This window comes from Leopardus geoffroyi, chromosome C1 (assembly GCF_018350155.1).
Source record: "Leopardus geoffroyi isolate Oge1 chromosome C1, O.geoffroyi_Oge1_pat1.0, whole genome shotgun sequence".
Classification (NCBI taxonomy): domain Eukaryota; kingdom Metazoa; phylum Chordata; class Mammalia; order Carnivora; family Felidae; genus Leopardus; species Leopardus geoffroyi.
The window spans coordinates 149571627-149591358 of record NC_059328.1 but is presented as its reverse complement, the minus strand read 5'-3'; the positions used below and the strand labels follow the sequence as shown (position 1 = coordinate 149591358).

At 38.6% G+C, this 19732-nt stretch overlaps 1 protein-coding gene across 2 annotated transcripts in view; it reads left to right on the top strand.

Annotated features, from left to right (window-relative positions):
• The window catches only part of LOC123598969 (lymphocyte antigen 75), a 135432-nt gene that overhangs the window by 88284 nt on the left and 27416 nt on the right, over positions 1-19732 (top strand). The window contains exons 31-35 of one of the 2 annotated variants that reach the window (XM_045479961.1): positions 1082-1250; positions 4843-4992; positions 7109-7231; positions 8916-9083; positions 10778-12628. In XM_045479961.1, coding sequence (XP_045335917.1) covers positions 1082-1250; positions 4843-4992; positions 7109-7231; positions 8916-9083; positions 10778-10956 — 789 coding nt within the window. In that variant the 3' untranslated portion in view covers positions 10957-12628. Of the gene's footprint in view, positions 1-1081; positions 1251-4842; positions 4993-7108; positions 7232-8915; positions 9084-10777; positions 12629-19732 lie in introns of those variants that run through there. The other variant, XM_045479962.1, reaches the window with a different exon arrangement.

The window sequence follows — 19732 nt, the reverse complement described above, 5'->3', positions numbered from 1 at the left end:
TACCTAGTTGGGGCAGACTAATTGCAAAGCTGGAAAAAAGAATAGCACCGAATCAGAAAAACCCGAGTTCTGGTATTAGTGGTAGGTCTGCCATTTATGTTTGGTGATCATGAGCAGGTCATTTAATCTTTGGAAGTTAATTTCTTCATTGGTAAAACTGGGGTGATAATATTTTCCTTAATATAGGATTATAGTGAGATTAACACAAAAATTTATATAAGATGTCAAATAAAATTCTTACTATTAGGACTATATGTGTATTTTCTTCTCACTTTCACCCTACAAATGAGCACTATTTGAGATAATGTTTTGGTAGTAAATACATCTTTTGTGCCATTACTTGAATCCTATTAATTAGTATATTCATGTACCTATAATAATGTCCAGTTCCTGCCCCCCCCCCGCAAGAAATAGGCTACTATAGAGATTAGAATTGAAAACCTAATTTAAATAATCTTTAGAACAAAGTGGAGAAAATTTAAAAAAGCATGACAAATTAGGTTTATAGAATAAAGGAAAAATCAAAAGTAATCTTCCCATATGAGTTTCTTGGGAAGTATTTTCCTCTTCCAAACCCCTGCTGCTTGATGGCTTCTGTAATATGAAACATGTAGCCAGAGACACAAACCACAGAACTATAAAACATAAAAAACAATATTCAGAATAATATGAAGGTTGCTAATATAAATCTGTAATTGTGACAAATGGAAGCCATTTGCACATCATTTAATTTCAAGTATTATATAAACTCATCCTTAAAAAAAAATAAATAAATCTAGGGACAGAGTATAGTAACTGTCTATAAATTTAAAGTCCTACTTAAATTGCACCAGAGTAAATGTCTCAAATCAACGCATCAAAAGTAAATCCCTGATTTTACAAATAGGTCCAGACCTATAACAATTGTAAGCAAATAATTAACAATCCATTCCAATATTTCTTAAAGTATATATATTCTTCTTACTGTTCTTTTTGAACATTCTTTTGTCTGGATTCAGGTTTTCTGTATTTTTTTTTTTAATTAAAAGCAATTCTTATGCTAAAAATGTGCTAAGCTTTTTTATCTCTATTCTTAAAACAGGGAAGTGAATCAAGTTTTGAATGGTCTGATGGCAGTACATTTGACTACATCCCATGGAAAGATAAAAAATCTGCTGGAAATTGTGTTGTCTTGGATCCAAAAGGAATTTGGACACATGAAAAATGCAAGTCTGTTAGGGATGGTGCTATTTGTTATAAACCTACAAAATGTAAGACTTGATTTTGAATAACTATATTAATTAAAATATGACATTTTGTCTTGTGCACATGATAAATACTCAAAGGAATTTTTTGTAGGTTTTAAATAATGTTTATTCACACATCCTACAAAAATAAATTTGATACTTTGTGAAGAGAGATGAACATGATATACCCATTTAGGGTATGTATGTACCCAAAGACTTTCAGTTCCTCTATCACCAGGTACATACTACTCTAGAATTTGTGAATTTTGGTTTCACTTAGCAATGTTCCTCAAAGGCTGACACTGCTTTTAAAAAGGAATTTGGGGTGCTTGGGCAGCTCAGTCAGTTAAGCATCTGACTTCAGCTCAGGTCATGATCTCACAGTTCATGAGTTCAAAACCCTGTGTTGGGTTCTGTGCTGACAGCTCAGAGCCTGGAGCCTGCTTTGAATTCTGTGACTCCCTCTCTCTCTGTTCTTCTTCTGCTTATGTTGTCTCTCTCTCTCAAAAAAAATATATAAATAAATAAATACATACATACATACATACATACATACAGTTAAAAAGGGTTCAAAAGCACATAAATTTGGGAAATACTTCAGGTCTGATTTATCATATTGACGGCTCTGATAGTTTCTATAGTAAAGACAGCAGTTTAACTTTGTGTAACTCAGCATTTTCCAAACTTACATGATTCTTAAAATCTAAGGAAAGAGCCACTTCCACCAGGGTTGGGCTCATCCTGACAGGTGGAGCCTTAATGAAGAACAGAAGAGCTAAGATGCCCCCGCCCCCACCCCCACCCCGGAGCTGCAGGGCCTGCTGGACAAGCCAAGAGATGGTGGCGGTGGTGGTCTCTGAAGCCTCTGGCTCTCAGCGCTTGCCATGCTTCTGTTCCAAAGAATATTCTAGAGAAGATCCAACATTTGGAATTAAACAGATTCAGGCAGAAGAAAATGTGAAAACCTCATCTAGAGAAGCAAGTGAATACAAGAAAGGGAGAATGATATCAAGAATGAGAAATAAATGGATGATCAAAACCTGACATCCCAGGTGTTAGGTACAGAAAATGAATGTAATGTTTTAGAAAAACAATGAGGATACATGAGAAAATGGAAAGGACATCTGTGTTAGCTAAACAGACTTTATAGGATCAAGTTGAATGACATGAACAAATTCAGTGCCATACTGGGTTGAATAGTGTCCCCCCCTGCCCATATTCACATCCACCCAGAGTCTTAGAACGCAACCTTATTTAGAAATAGCCTTTGCATGGGGCACCTGGGTGGCTCAGTCGGTTAAGTGTCAACTTTGGATCATGTCATGATCTCACACAGTTCGTGAGTTTGAGCCCCATGTCAGGTTCTGTGCTGACAGCTCGGAACCTGGAGCCTGCTTCAGATTCTGTGCTTTCCTCTCCCTATCTCTCTCTCTCTCTGCTCCTCCCCTGCTCAGACTCGTGTCTCTCAAGAATAAATAAACACTAAAAAAAATTATTAAAGAAATAATTAAAAAATCAATTCAAGGGGCACCTGGGTGGCTCAGTCGGTTGAGCATCTGACTTCACCTCAGGTCATGATCTCACAGTCTATGAGTTTGAGCCCCGCGTCAGGCTCTGTGCTGACAGCTCAGAGCTTGGAGCCTGCTTTGGATTCTGTGTCTCCCTCTCTCTCTGCCTGGCTCACGCTCTCTTTCTCTCTCAAAAATAAATAAACGTTAAAAAAATTGAAAAAAAAAAAAAAGAAATAGCCTTTGCAGATGTAATTAGTTAAGATGAGGTAATGCTTGATAAGGATGGGCCCTAAATCCAATGACTGGTGCCCTTATAAGAGGAGAGAAGCAGACAGACCGAGAAGGCCATTTGATGATGGAAGCAGAAATTGCAGTGATGCAGCTACAAGCTAAGGATTGCCAGCAACCACCAGAAGCTGGGAGTTCTGACTCTCCCTCAGAGCCTCCAGAAAGTACCAACCCTGCTGACACTCATTTTTAGACTAGACTCCAGAACTGCGAGAGAAGAAATTTCTGTTGTTTTAAACCACCAAGTTTGTGGTAATTTATTATGGCAGCCCTGGGAAACTAATACAAGAGCAAACATTAAAAACTGAATCTCCGGGGCGCCTGGGTGGCTCAGTCGGTTAAGCGGCCGACTTCAGCTCAGGTCATGATCTCGCGGTCCGTGAGTTCGAGCCCCGCGTCGGGCTCTGTGCTGACAGCTCAGAGCCTGGAGCCTGTTTCAGATTCTGTGTCTCCCTCTCTCTGACCCTCCCCCATTCATGCTTTGTCTCTCTCTGTCTCAAAAATAAATAAACGTTAAAAAAAAATAAAAAAAATAAAAAAAGAAGAAAAAAAAACAATCTTCAAAAAACAAAAAAGGAAAATAACAAGTGTTGGCAAGGATGTGGAGAAATTGGAGCCCTAGTACACTGCTTCTGGGAATAAAACATTGTGTGTAGCCACTGTACAAAATGGTATGGAGATTTCTCAAAAGTTTTAAATAAAATTACCATAGGATCCAGCAGTTCCACTTCTGGGTATATACTCAAGAGAAATGAAAGCAGGGACTGGAACAGATATTTGTACAACCCGGTTCACAAGCGTCATTATTCACAATGGCCAAAAGGTGGAAGCAGCCCAAATTGTCCATTGACAGATGAATGCATAAGCAAAATGTGGTATATACATTCTGTGGAATATTAATCAGCATTAAAAAAGCAGGAAATTCTAACACATAATACAACATGCATGGATGAATCTTGAGGATATTATTCCAAGTGAAATAAGTCAGACACAAAAGGACAAATGCCATAGGACTTGAATTGTATGAGGTACCTGGAGTTGTCAAATTCATAGAATCAGAAAGTGCAATGGTGGTTTCTGGGGGCAGGCAGGAATGGGGAGTTATTATTTAATGGGTACAGAAGCCATACTTAGACTTTTTGTTTGAGACAGATTTTGCTGTGCAGATACACAGCACTGTGTAAACAAATTACCAAATTTTCACTTGTAGATGTGATTTTTAAAAGTAGTTCTTTACATGGCAAGGTAAAACTAGTTATATATTACCAAGATAAAAAGAATTCAAGGACAGAATTTTAATTGTTTCAAAGTAGTTACAGGCCTACTCAGCCAGCCTGTCTTTGCTTCTTTTCTTATTCTGTCTCTCCAATTGTTTTTACATTAAGCTAATTGCATCTTAGAAAGCTAAATAGTTTCTTCTATTTTCTAAGTTAAAAATGGTATTCCAAAAAAAGCTAATTAGAATGTGTATTCTTAGGGGTGCCTGGATGGCTCAGTCTGTTGAGTGTCCCAACTTCAGCTCAGGTCATGATCCCAAGGTTCATGAGTTCGAGCCCCGCATCAGGCTAGCTGCTGTCAACATGGAGCATGCTTTGGGCTCTCTGCCCCTATTCTGCTTGTGCTCTCTCTCAAAAATAAACAAACACTTAAAACAATGTATACTGTTAGAGTATGAGCTGTAGCTTTCTCTGGTGTGTGTATTGAGTTGAATGCTTTCTTACTCACAGGCACCACAGTTTCAAACAGGGTTCAGTGAGATTTTAAAAGCCCATCATTTTGTCTGTGCGTGTTTACAGTCATGTCTAACATTTTTATAGCTAAAGAGGTGTCTTCTCATACGTACTCATCAAGATGTCCAGCAGTGAAAGGGAACGAATCACAGTGGATCCAGTACAGGGACCACTGTTACGCGTCCAACCAGGCATTGCACAGTTTCTTGGAAGCTGAACAGTTTTGTTCAAAACTTGGTGAGTTAAAGTCTGTTGATTTTCTTGGACTCAATAATTTAATCATTGGAATTTTTCCCAAGGATGTAATGATTATGTTTTTAAAAATATTTTTAAAACACTCTATATCTATAATGGCATTTTATAACCGAATTACCCAGTGGTGGGGAAGTAGTTAAGTATTTTATGAAGTATGAGTTAAGTGGAACATTGGAATAGCCATAAAAAGTGACCAATGTAAGAATAAGTACATGGAAAATAAAAGTAAGTGGGAAGAGGTAGAATAAAAAATTGCTATGTGAATTATTATGTGAAAATAAGGACAAATGAAATGGTTTTAAATATAGTTAGATATGCTTAGATGAAGGGATTAAAGGCAATTTTTTTTTGAAGTTGGTTAAGTACTAAATACAAATTACAGATTTTCCCACTACTTAGTTATAAATAAGTAAGCTTATCACTGACCAGGGTAACAAAATCAAGGAAGCATGGGTTGTTCATCCATCCTGCAATAGAAATGGCCCATATCCTCTGAACATCATAAGGAACAGGACTTTTTGTCTTCAAATTTAACTACTTTAGAAAGAACAGCAATAATTGGATCTCTCCCATAATAAATTTACTCTATAGTCAAACTGTGAAATGACTTCTGGGGAGACCACTGAGAGTATTTCAAAGACCTGCATCCTTGGGTAGCAGTTTAGCCAGACTGGTGGCATATCTCTCACTTATTTTGCTACCTGTTGTGGAGTCATTTGCCTGATTTAAAAATCTCCTTGTTACTGCCTGACTACATAATGGAAACTTTTGTGTGGGAACTCCTCTGTGGTGTTAGTGTATACACACACACACACACACACACACACACACACACACACACACGATGGGAACTATTGTGAACTATGTATGTGTTCTGAAAGTGAGAAGCCTCTTGCTCCTACAGGAGAAAATAGGAAGGGTTACTGTCATTGTAGTGTGGGAGTTAAGTACTTAAGCCTTGGAGGCAGACAGGTCTAAGTTTTAAATCCTACTCCCATACTTGTTAGCTGAGTGATACTATAGAAGTTACATAATTGCTTCTCTTTTCTCATCTGAACAGTGAGAATGAAAATAGTACTTATTTCAAAGGTTGCGTTGTTGTAGGAATGAATGAAATGAGATAATATATGCAAATGTAGCACCGTGCCCTGCAAACAGTGAGCAAATTATTCTTATTATTAGAAAATATTGAGATTGTCTCTCTAAATTTATAACTGGCTAGCTGTATAAACCTGAATGATTAATCTCCTTGAGGCTCAATTTCCTCATCTGTAAAATAGTGATATCTTCCCTACAGGATTGTGTAATATTAAACAAGCATGTGCATACTGTGGTCTTCTATAAAGGAGTAAAGACTTGCCTTTGCCATTCTCCCAGTATCACCACCACGAAAGAAATGCTTTAGTTCAAGTATAGATAGGCTTGTCACTGTTGGAGAGTTGATTCTACTTAGGATTTATTTCCAAGTCTAGTTATTATTTTATTTTTATCCCTTGCTTGATGATGGTGATAATACTATTTTCTCTGTGGGTTTAGGGCAATTTATCAAACTTCAAGAGTATTCAGTTCCATACTATATTTGGGAACATATAATGGGCATAACCAAGTTCATTTATGTATAAAATAATATTAAAGGAAACGCTAATGCTCCTCAATATCCCAAACCTGTTTGCTTTTATTTTCATTTTAATAGAAGCGAATTTAAAGCTGAGCTATTATATGGAGAGTATGCTGATATGTCTTTTTACAATCACATACCCCACTTCTTCTAACTAGCTGTTCATATACAAAGGTCTCATTGGTAGGCAGTCCCGAGGTCAAATAAAATTATCAGGTAAACATTTTAAAGAAACATAACATTTCTCTAAATAAAGTTTCAATCTAGAAATATGTCTAACTTTTTTGGGGATCTATTAATGCTATTCTTTTAAAAATATGACACAAATATCAGATTTAAAAAGTATTCTCTATGTAAAGCTTGAATTTCTCAATGATCTTTATCAAGATTGATTTTTTTTCTCAAATGGCTGTTTGAAAATAAGCCATTTCCCTAGTTTGCATAAAGCTCATTAGTTTAGGATTTGTTTTCCTTCAACAGATCATTCTGCAACTATTGTTACCATAAAGGATGAAGATGAGAATAAATTTGTGAGCAGACTGATGAGGGAAAATAATAATATTACCATGAGAGTTTGGCTCGGATTATCTCAACATTCTACTGGTAAGTGACATATTTGTGTGGACAGTGTGCAAAGAGAATTCCAATTTGTCCTAAATACCAAGTCAGCCTTGCTAAAGAATGTCAAGTGGTGGTTAATTCAAATGCTTCGTATTGATGAATAAGCTAGGTCTGCTGGCTGTTTTGGACATTTATAAAATCCTAATGAATATTCAAGTGACTTATTAGTACCTATGGAAAATACTTATGAAATAGAAAGTCAGATTAAATCAACTGGGGTGTTCTAGATGCTTAAGGTACTTGGATCAATAGCATATTTTTTCTCCTACAACGATATTTGTGCCCCCCATGTCCCACAAAGAACCCATGACTTACTTTCCTTAGAGTTCTAGTGTCTATCAGTCGTATTTTTATAGCTTATAACTCTGTTATTCAGAAAGTTCTCTTCTTATTGTTCTCTTCCGTCTTGAAATATTTTTACCATAGAGAATAATTAATTCTTTTAAAAAAATTTTAATATTGGGGCACCTGGGTGGCTCAGTCAGTTAAGCGTCTGACTCTCGGTTTTGGCTCAGATCATGATCTCATGGTATCGCATTAGGCTCTGCACTGACAGTGCAGAACCTGCTTAGTATTCTCTCTCTCCCTCTTTCTGTCCCTTCCCTACTCACACTGCCTCTGTAATTTTTTTTTTAAGTTTATTTATTTGTTGAGAGACAGAGAGACAGAGAGACAGAGCACAAGCAGGGGAGGGGCAGAGAGAGAGGGAGACACAGAATCTGAAGCAGGCTCCAGGCTCTTAGCTGTCAGCACAGAGCCAGAGGTGGGCTTGAACTCACTAACAGGAACTGTGAGATCATGACCCCAGCCGAAGTTGGACGCTTAACCTACTGAGCCACCCAGGCACCCCAAGAGAATAATTAATTCTTAATGATGATTTTGTCTTTCAAACCAGCTTAGTAAAATTGCACAGAATTAAAAAAAGATTTGTGGAAGAATTTCTCAAGGAATAATGGATTAATCCAAGCAGTAATGGGTAAAAAAGATTTTAGTGAATTTGAAACGGATAATGAAGAGTACAGATTCAATAGAAGAATAGGAAGTGTGTTTCACATTTTATGCAAAGTTGAATTCTAAATAATTGAAATACATGTGAATTCCAAAATATTAAGCACTTGTCAAAATGAATGGATTCAAAGTTGGCCATCTAAATGAGTTCTAAATTGTGTTTACACTATCACTACAAGGTGGTGCTACCTCAGCTGGAAAATAAAAATGGAGTCCTGGTGGGGAGACCCTCCTGGACCCTCTAGACCCTTCTTCCCCCAGCACATCTTTAATGATACGAGTTTTTTAGTAGGAGGTGAGGTTGCTGATGGAGATGCAGGTCTTTAGAAATCTATCCCTTCCACAATGAATGTGCAAGCATTCTACTTTTTAATCAAAACACCACATTTTGTATCAGTGCTAATAGAACTTTCCGCAAAGATGGAAATGTTCTATATCTGTGCTGTGTAACAGAGTAGTCACTAGCCATATATGGCTATGGAGCACTGGAAATGTGACAAGTGCAACTGAAGGACTGATTTTTTTTTAAATATTTTCATTTTTAATAAGTTTCATTTTCAACAGTGGCATAGCATAGTTCTATGTAAATGAGTTATACGAGCCACATGCCTTTCTACCTTAGAAATTTAGAGACAATAAACTTAATTTCTTTCTTTAGATCAGTCTTGGAATTGGTTGGATGGATCAAAAGTGACATTTGTCAAATGGGCAAATAAAATTAAGAGTGGTGATGGAAAATGTAGCATTTTGTTAGCTTCAAATGAAACTTGGATAAAAGTTGAATGTTCACATGGCTATGGAAGGGTTGTCTGCAAAGCTCCTCTGGGTAAGTATGGAACCTGCCCTTAAGGAATATTTTTGCAGAACAGGTCAGGAAGTAAATGTACAACTCAATTATGTGCAATGTTTTGCACTTGCCTCCTGAAGTCCTTATTTAGTCCTTAAAGGATAACCAAAAAAATTGCTTAAGCTACACAGATGCTTTCCCTCAGAAAAATATATTGTAAGAGATAATAAATACCAAGATGTCTAAGACTCCTAGGTGAAACCACAAACAGCCTAAACTTTGTGTAATTATTTCCTAAGAAAAATAGAAGCTGCCAGAATATTAGGGAGCTCATTTCTTTGAATATGTTCTTAAGATATATTTGATTCTGTCGGTCAGATATGTAAAAGGTCAAAGGTCTAATTCTGTAGTTAGCTTGCTTCCTTTCTCCTCATTCCCATAAAACTCATGATTAGCTTAGCAACAGTGCAAAACTGGATTTAATTACTTAAAATTTCCTGGAAGGAACATCTGTAGAAAGTCATAATTCAAACTTAGGTTTCATCCTGAATTGATGCATAGAATAACCAGAAAAAATCTTACCTTAATTTCATTTCTAGAGAAAGGAGCTCTGAGTTTTTCATGGCATCATTTTTAAAGATTTAGCATAAAAGCGTCCTTTTGGTGAATAAATATTGAAGATAAATCGCCAATACTAAGTGATTGGTATCTATATATTCATGCATTGATTCAGCAAATATGTAGAGTGTCTACTGTATGCTGGGTTTTGTGTGCTGGGTATGGGGTGGCTACACTAGATTAGGTTATCAGGGAAGATGTCTAAGAGTAGGAGACACTGAAGCTGAGATTTGAAAGGCCAGCCAAACAAAGATCAGGGGAAAAGGCACGCCAGGGAGAGGTACCAGATGGAGTAAAAAGCATCAAGCAGAACAAGCTTGACGAGTGCTCAAGGAAGAGCTGAAAGGTAGGCACGTACCAGCCACCTAGGGCTCTGGAAGCCAGGCTGAAGAGTTCAGGTTCTATGCTGAGTGAAATGGAAAACAACTGGAAGATCATGGGGGGAGCCCAGGAGCAGGGTTAGGGTGATGTAAGCCGAGAGTTCTGATTTGGCATTTTGAACTGTCCATATGGAGATGAGATATTCATATGGAACGTCTAGCATGCAGTTGGACATATGAAAGAGAAGGGAGGTCAGCTTAGAGATGATGTTTAAAACAAGGGGACAGAATGAGTCCATCTGTGCAGCATGTAGAGAAGGGGCCTGGGAGAGCATTTGAAATTGAATAGCTAGTAGCTAAATGAAGTCATCCTAAAGTCGTAAATTTGCTTTAAAGCAAATAACACTTTATTTGGCACTGGGTAAGTCAAACACAAAAATTTATAACTTACAGCAATTTGCTATCAAAGTAAGGTAATATACTGGGAGTAATGTTCTCAGAAAGGATGATGAGGAGGGAAAGTGAGAATAATGATAATGCTCTAAGTTCTTTAGAAGAAAATTGCTAAAACAATGAATAGGATTTGAATGAAAAGGAAAACAGTTAAATCTGTAAAGAAAATACTTGAGTGTTTGATGATGACTTTGAATTCTGTGTTAATGCTATCAAACAATCAAGTACTTATTGTGTCTAATTCGTACAGAGTTTACAATGTGACACACAGCCTAATGTATTAGATCAATAATGATCGCTTTTGTATTCTCTCCTCCAATGTCAAACCTTTCCCTATTCTAGGCTCTGATTACCGAGGAGTAACTATCACATTTGCTGTGCTAAGTGTCTTAGCTCTCATCAGTGCACTGATTTGGTTCCTCTTCCAAAGGAACCGTTTGCACTGGGCAGTCTTCTCTTCAGTTCGATATGAACAAGGAATGAATGAAGATGAGATTATGCTTCCCACTTTCCATGAGTAAATTCTTCTAAAAGTTTGTTAATTTGCACTAATGTGTTAAGGAAAATGAGCCTTCTCAGATTTTCCCAGTGTCAGTATTTCCTCTGTTCTAAAGTAGAAGTCATTAGTACTTTTTCAGTTGTTTAATTGCAGTCCTAGTATCTACAATGAATTATCCACGAAATGCCATGTTTAAAACTTTGCTTAATAGAATGGAAAAGAGCCAAAGCTGGGACTAAAGTCCACGTTATTTGTAGGGTAATAAATTTCATGTGCATTTTCTCTGTAAGAATGTAGTTAGTAACTAGGATATGTATATTTTAATGGTATTTTAACTTAAAATTGGCGTGTTAATAAGTCACAAGTCTACCTTTTTGCTTTTAAAAATATCCAGCCTAGGGGTGCTTGGCTGGCTCAGTCAGTAGAGCATGCAGCTCTTGATCTCAGGGTTGTGAGTTCAAGCCCCACATTGGGTATGGAGCCTACTAAAAAAAAAAAAAAAAAAAAAAAAAACTAGCCTAATGCAAAATTTGTACCTCAAGGTAAAAACATAACTGTAAATAATATCAACATTGTTTTAAAATAGTCATTTGTAGCATTTAGGAGAAATTATTAATGAGATATGCTTACTTTTTTATACAGCAAAATAATGCTCTTGGCAAGATGCTTCTTATACTATTCCAAACATATTTCATACTAAAATTGATTAAATGCAAATATTTTGTTTTGTCATAGTTATTCATAAAATGATGGCTTTTAAAGAAGATTTAATACTTAACATTTTTCTAAAGTATACAGGAACATTGTTTTTAGACTGATTTAGGTATACTGTAGCAGTGTGGTTTTTGTCTTTTCTTATGTACAATGTTTAACTCTTTCCCTCTTAAAGGGAATCAGCTAAAGATATAAGTTCTTGAAAATTTTGCAATTTTTATGCTTTATGTGACATGTCAAATTTTGACTAAGAAGTTTGTGTTACTTTAATGCCTTTTTCTGTGAGCTAAAGAGAAAAGGTGTCTATGTATACAAGAAATTGTGTATCTTGCATTTGTGAAACTGAAAATTTTATAATGAAACTCTAAACTTTGTGATTACTACTATTTTAAGTAATGAATAATTAAGGAAACACTGTTTTGTGGTTATCACTTTAAGTTTACCACCTAGAATATATTTTGAATGATAGTTTCCACTGAACATGGTGAATGTTTTATTCAGTGTTTATATTTATACTTTAGAATATTTTTGTATAATATCCATAGATTTATTTTAAAATTTTAGAGTGTTTGTACTATGATAAACTTATAAATAATTTTCAAAAGACAGTTTTAGTATAGTCTAAAGTATAGTATGGTTGTCCTGAAACATCTTTTACTGAATTTGTTAGACTAGGTCCTCTTACCCTGTGATCTGTACAATTTTAGTTGTTAAAGACTTTCTTCAAAGAACTAAACCAACTTGATGTGAAAACACAGCTATATATAGTAGCGATGCTATAATAAACTTGTTTCATTTTTTTTTGGTGAAAGTGTTGTTGATCCTTGTTGAAAAAATGTATCTCAAAAACATCTCTAGATTGGGTTTTATTATGTGAGGCATGTAGTATAAGAAAAGGTAAATATACAGCTGTTGTAATGTGAGGTATCCTTAAGATTTTGTGTACATTTTTTAAAGAATAAATATCCTGTATCTCTGAATGTTTGATTTGAGTCTCTTTTTCAGATGCCATTGACTCAGCAGTTCTCAGCAAGTCTTTTAACTATTAGATCAGCAGAAATTCCACCTACGATCCACTCTTACTTCTCATAGTGCTCCCTCAGGAGATTTTCCCCTACCTCCCAGCCCAAGGCATTCATCAGCCACTTCTAAGTCAGTAGATTACATATCAAGTTCCAGGCTCATATTTCTAACTCCCACTGGATAATCTAAATGGAAGTCCTTCTCGGCATGACCACAACTGCCCATATGGTGTTCACTTCCTCATTTGACCAGTTGCAGATGGATCAATAGAAATGAAGACAGCCTTTTCCAGTCTTCCCTAGCTAATCCAACCCTCACATGCGGTCTGACAAAATTGATCTCTTGAAACCGGGTACCTAAAAAAGCAAGTAGATAAACCTAATGATCAGGTACAGGGGACAAATGTGGAAGTGATACCATTGATCATCCTCTTTTTCGTCCTTTCTCCCCACACACAGCATGTTGCCCTCCCCGATCCTGGGGCAGGATGTTGCCATTATCTGGCAGCTGTCTTCTGCAAATGACTACCATAATGTTGGTAACCCCAAATCCTCAAGCCACTGCTAAATTTATGCTACGGAAAGAGATTCACATTCCTTTATCTTAGGTTCATTTAATCCTAAAGCCCTCTTGGGGAAGTGAAGACTTAATTGTTATTAGTTCAATAATTTTATCTTGTTTAAGAAAACAAATTTTAGCTAGATGTCAAAGACTTATTTTGACTAGACCTCATCATCCATACAAAGTCACCTCTAATTCCCTGCATGTTCTGAATTAAAATGTTCTTACAATTATCTACATTTCAGCAAATTTAGTATATGTGTATTTCTTTTTTTTCCAAGCTAAATTAATCAGAAGCAGAAGTTTAGAAATTTTTTTTCCATTTCCCCTAAGTTTTCGTATATTCTCTTTCAATCAATATGAAAACACTACACTCCTTTTCCCCCAAGCTAGAAATTCAGAATTCATCCTCCAATCATCTCTTTCTCATCTCCCTAATCCAACAATTCAGTCAGTTTTATCTCAGGCTTCTCACAGAGTGGCTGTCTCCATTATCAGATCTTTCAATTCAGGCCTTTATAATATTTTTTTTCTCCCCGGATTGTTTGCACCAGCCTCTTCACTGGTCTTCCTCATCAACCTTTCCTCTTCATCCCATTTTCCCCACTCCTGAGCCTACAGGAGCTGAAATACAGAGGAGGACTCCCTCTGTGTTTTGGTCTAAAATTATCTAGGCCTCCTACCTATCTCAGGCCAAAAGGGATCTCAGCAATGCCCAGCCCAGGGACCTTCCCCAGGAACCTTATGTGGACTGACAGTCTGGGAAGCGCTAGGGTGTAAGTTCACTGGCCAAGTTCACCCTTTTAATGCAATGTAACATCAAGTCAATCCAAACCCAGTTCCTCTTTCTATGGGCTTAGACCTGCCCTTCTCCATCTTCCCCAAGATCTTCTCCCAGGACTCCATCTCTCTTCCAATTGCTAAGCAATAGAGAAACAAAGTCAGATAAAACTGGACTCCAGAAATTAGGAAAACACTGGTGATCTAAGCCAGTGGAAATGTAGCAGAGTGGAGCCAGAACCCAGAGTGAGCTGCAAAGTGAAAGGGAAATTAGAAAATGGGGAACGTGAGATTCTGAAAAGTATGGTGGAAAAGGAAAGGAGAGGGAGAAGGTGGGTTGAAGAAGGTTTTTTTTCCAAAGAAGGAGGGAAAGAGGTTCACAGATTAGAAACTGAGAGGAACAAAGCAAAACAAATCGAAAGATCCACGAAGAGTGGGCAGAGAGAAATTAATGATGCAGGGAAGAGAGATGGAGTCATAGGAGATCTTGGGGAAGATGGAGAAGGGCAGGTCGAAACCCACAGAAAAAGGAACCGGGTTTGGATGGGACAGAGAAGACTGCCGTCCTCTCTGAGGCCACACAAGGAAGACCTGTGTGGAAGAGAAAGGGAGAGCAGGAAAGTATTTGAAAATTTTTGTCTAGACCTGATGGCCCCCCTTTCTCTATGGAGTAGAAGGCAAGATCTTCTACTGAGAAACATGAGTAGCAAATTGGGTCTCAGTTTGAAGAGTGTTAATAAAACATTTTGCAATACCCGATTAGAGGAATGGGGGAGGACAATGACCGAGACAAATAAAAGGATCATAGAAAAGGCATACAGGACCCAGATAAAATTAAAAGCCATATATTTGTACTGATGACAACCAGGAAAATTGATCGATTTCCTCTACCTGTCCTCAGTTACCTCACTGAAGTTGAGGAACAGGAGCCTGTGAAGAAGAAAGAAGAGGACCCATCCTCAAAAAATTAAAAATAGGATTACCAGAGGCACCTGGCTGGCTCAGTCACTAGAGCATGAGACTCTTGATCTTGTGGCCATGAGTTCAAGCCCCACATTGGGTGTAGAGCTTACTTGAAAGAAAGAAAAGAAAAAAAAGAAAAGAAAAGAAAAAATATATATAATTAACATATGATCCAGCAATCCCACTTCTGGGTGTATATTCAAAGGAAATGAGAACAAGATCTTGAGGGGATCTCTGTACTCCCCTGTTCACTGCAGGATTATTTACAATAGCCAAGACATAGAAGGAACCTAGTTATTTGTGAATAAATGAATGGATAAAATAAATTATGTATAGATACCTGTCTCACACATACACACATAGTGGAATATTATTTAACCACGAGAAAGAAGGAAACTACCATTTGTGACAACATGGATAAAACTTGAGGACATTATGCTGAGTGAAATAAGTCAGCATCACAAGCAAAAAAAATATATTTTTTTCTTTTTTTAAGAAAAATATGTATAATTATATATGGCAATGGATGTTAAGTAAACTTACTATGGTGATCATTTCATGACATATACAAATATAGAATCATTATGTTATACACCTGAAATTAATATGTCAATTTATATCTCAATACAAAACCAAAAAAGTAAGACAGAAAGACAAATGCTGTATGATGTCACTTATATATGAAATAAAAAATAGCTGAACTCATAGAAACAGAGCAGAGTTGTGGTTACCAGGGGCTTGAGGGTAGAAGAAATGGGGAGATGTTGGACAAAGGACAAAAACTTCTAGTTATAAGATGAGTAAGTTCAGAAGGTCTAATGTACAGCATAGTGATTACAGCTACTAATACTGTATTATATATTTAAGGTTCTTAATGTCTTTTAATGACCTGATAGTTCATTTCTTTTTAGTGCTGAATAATATTCCATTGTATGAATGTACCACAGTTTGTTCATCACCTATTGGAAGACATCTTGGTTGCTTTCAGGTTTTGGCAATTGTGAATAAAGCTGCTATAAACATATGTATGCAATTTTTTGTGTGTATGCAAGTTTTCAACTTGTTCAGGCAAATGCCAAGAAGCACAATTGTTGCATTGTGTGGTAAGGATGGATATAAATAGTTCTGTTAAGAAGCTGCCAAACCGTCTTCTGAGTGGTTGTACCATTTTGTATTCCCACCAGCAATGATTCAGAGTTCCTCTTGCTCCTCATCTTCTTCAACAGTTGTTGTCAGTGTTTTGGATTTTAGCCATTCTAATAGGTGTATGGTGGTATCTCATTTTTATTTTAATTTGCAATTCTTTAGTGACCTATGATGTCGAGTGCTTTCGTATGCTTTTTACCATCTGTAAATCTTCTTTGGTGAAATGTCTACTCAGACCATTGGTACACTTGTAAATTGAGTTGTTTGTGTTTTTATTGTTGAATTTAGACTTGACTTTAAAGCAGTGTTTCACTGAAGACATGAGGCTATGTCTGGGGTTTAAACAAACAGTCTTAACTTGGCTCCTGTTTGTGCTTTGTGTTATCTGGTTCTAGATGCCGTCGCCGGTCAGTTCATAGCTGCTTAGATTATACTTACAGCAAGCACAGTTTTTTTGTTTTTGTTTTTTTCCTTTAAAAAGAGAAATTTATTGTCTCAACAGTTCTCCAGGCTAGAAGTTTGAGATCAAGGTATGGGCAGCGTTCATTCCTTTCAGGGGCTGTGCAAATATAGTTTAAAGTCCTCAATCCCTGAAGCTGATAACAGATGAAAGTTGTCTGAGAGACACAGTCCACTGGGAGGAGCCTTTGAAATGGTTTCTGACCACTAGATCCAAAGGAGGAATCTGGCAGACGCTTGGACCGAGTGTTCAAAATTAGCATCACCAGTGATAAGACATACTGACATGGTGTCTCTCCTGGGCAGGACACATCATTTCTGTGGTACTCTCGCCAAAGAAACAAAAACATAACCTGAATCCTGTTCTTCCAACTTCCCTCCAGAGGATACATGAGACACACCAAAACTGAAGGACATTCTACAAAATGGCCAGTACTCTTCAAACGAGATGGGGGAAAGACAAACAATGACAGAGAAACTGTCCCACATTAAAGGAGACTAAGGAGAGAAGACATCTCAATGCAATGTATAATGCCGGACTGGATTTTAGAACAGAAAAGGACACACACACACACACACACACACACACACTCGCAGAACAACAACAAAAAAGACCGTTAGAGGGACAATTGGCGAAATGTGATAAAAGCTGAAGATTAGTTAATAGCATTATACCAGTTTTAATTTCCCGGCTTTGACCATTTTACTGGAGTTATACACGTTGTTAACATTTAGAGAAGCTGGCTGAAGGGTTACGGAAATTCTTCGGACTCTTGCAACATTTTTGAGAGTCCAAAATTATTCCAGTTCAAAGGACAAGTTCCAAATACAACAGAGACTTCGCAGAGGCGGCGCACGGGCGGGCTCTCGCGGCCGGGTCAGCCCCCGGCGGGCCCCCTTCCGCCCCTTTGGCCTTTCTCCCCCGCCCCCTACGACCGGCCGCGTGGGCGGGATTCGCCGCGCCCCGCACTTCCGAGGAGCGCAGCTGGGCGCCCGCACGCGCCGTCATGCCCCGGGCCGCGCTGCCGGCTCTTCTGCTCCCGCTGCTGGGCCTCGCCGCCGCCGCCGTCGCTGGTGAGCTGTCCCTTGCCGCGTCCCCTCCTCCTCCCGGCAGCCAAACCCCGAGCGGTAGCCCTCACCCCCGGCACGGTGGTGTAGCTCCAGCCGCTGGCCGCCCGAGGGTGGCCCGGAGGCGCGGCCTCCCGACCGGGCGTCTAGCCCTACCCTGCTCTGCGCGCCCACCCCGGGCGCCCTCCTGCCTGCCCCCCTGCTCCGGGGCCCTGCGTCCGGTCACCTCCCGGCCCCCGCCCGGCGCCCCCTGGTGCAGCGGGTTCCGAGAGCGCGTCCCAGGGAAAGGCCCGTCGAAGATCCGAGCTTGCCCTTTCTCGCCCACCGTGCGCACAGCCTCGGCGCAGACCCCACTAGCGGGGAGGGGTTCCCAAACGGGGGTGCTGTCTGATGGCAGAGCAGAAGGACTTAGAGCCGCACGCCAGGGGAGCTTCAGGGCCATTTGGGGCCGAAATGAGAAGCGGGGAAGTCGGCTGCGGAGATTTCCCCTCTGCGCATTGCGGACGGAGGGTGGGGGCGGGAGGAAGCAGGCCCTCCCGTGCTCGCCGCCTTGTTTGTCCCGCCGCTTGGTGTTCAAGTTGTTGAAACAGGAAAACAGTTCAGCCAGCTAACCCCTGGATCGCGGTGGGACGTGAACAGGCTAAGCTCAGATTCGTCTTACGTCGTGTGATTTTAAAAAGTCTTTAAGTCTGCTCTGCTGTTGTGCAAGTGTCATCTGTAAAAATCACACGTGATTAGTCAGTCATTGCCAAAATGACTACGGAGGAAAATAGACAATTCCGTTGAATATGTGGGATGTTTTTTGTTTACAAGCTTTTAGTTTACAAGTTTTTTATACAAGCATGTCAAAAAAATTGAATGGGGGGGGGGGGGGAAGACTTCCATCCAGAAACACTATTGATTAAACAGTTCCAGGAATTAAAGAGCAAAATAAACAAGAACCAAGGGAATACTTGTGTGGGTTTGAATAAAAATGCTTATGCAAGTGGGTTTTTTTTTTTTTTTTTTGGTTTTGTGTTTTGTTTTTTGTTTTTGTTTTTGGGTTTTTTTCCCCCCTGAATTTCGCTCCCATTTTGTAAGTTCTTCCTGGAAGCCTGCTGACAGGCAGAAATAGTTGAACGGATTTCAGTGTTTGGAGGCAGCTAGAGTAAGCAGCTCAGAACTTGCTCTCAGAATCAAAGCTCCTTTCCTGAGAGCCCTTGTGGATCAGCATTTAGGACTAGTTATGCCATCTGCTGCCTTTGGAGGGGCAGAAACAAGATGTGCCGATTTTCATACTTCACACTGAGCCTATTTTTTGAGTAAGACAAGGCTGGACTGTTTCGTGACCCCGCCCTCCCCTACACACCCTCATTATGTTTGCCAGTAACATCTAAACGCCTGTGTAACCCACCCTCCGGGCTGCCATGCCCTCCTCATACTTCATGTTAGTCAAAACATACTTTTCCTGTCAGATTTTTAAAACAATCTATTTCTAGATTTTGATATCTGTCTTTTCAGAGAAGTTGTTTTTGATCAGTAATAGAGGACAAGCTATCTTTGGAAAATTTTGTTTTTTTTTCCTTGTTAACTAGGCTTTTCCAAAGCTTAAGAAGGGCATGTTGAATAAATTAATGCTAGTAATTAACCAGCCTCTATCAGTCAGGAGGCTGTAAGGATTAACTTAGAGCATAAACTTTGGAGTTAGGTACAGATTGTATGGCCTTGATCAAGTTACCCAACTCATTGCACTTGGAGATAACACCCCGAACGACCATCATGAGCATTAAGTGAGAACTCGATGGCTTGTACCTATTGCAGGCATGGCAAATCTTGATTTCCTTCCTTCTGTTCTCTTCATACAAAATGAAGGGTAATTATTGCAACTAGAAAACATCATGAGTGCCACATTATGTGGGTTTGGATAGTTGTGGTTACTGATTACATTCACATACATGTTGATGATACAGGGCTGAAAAAAACCATGTTTTTCATCATACTTCACAATCTTCTATCCAAACACCATCAGAAAATTACATTAGACTTAGAACTAAGTCAAGAAAGAGCTTTTCAAGATTATCACAGAATTAGCTAAATGGCAAGAT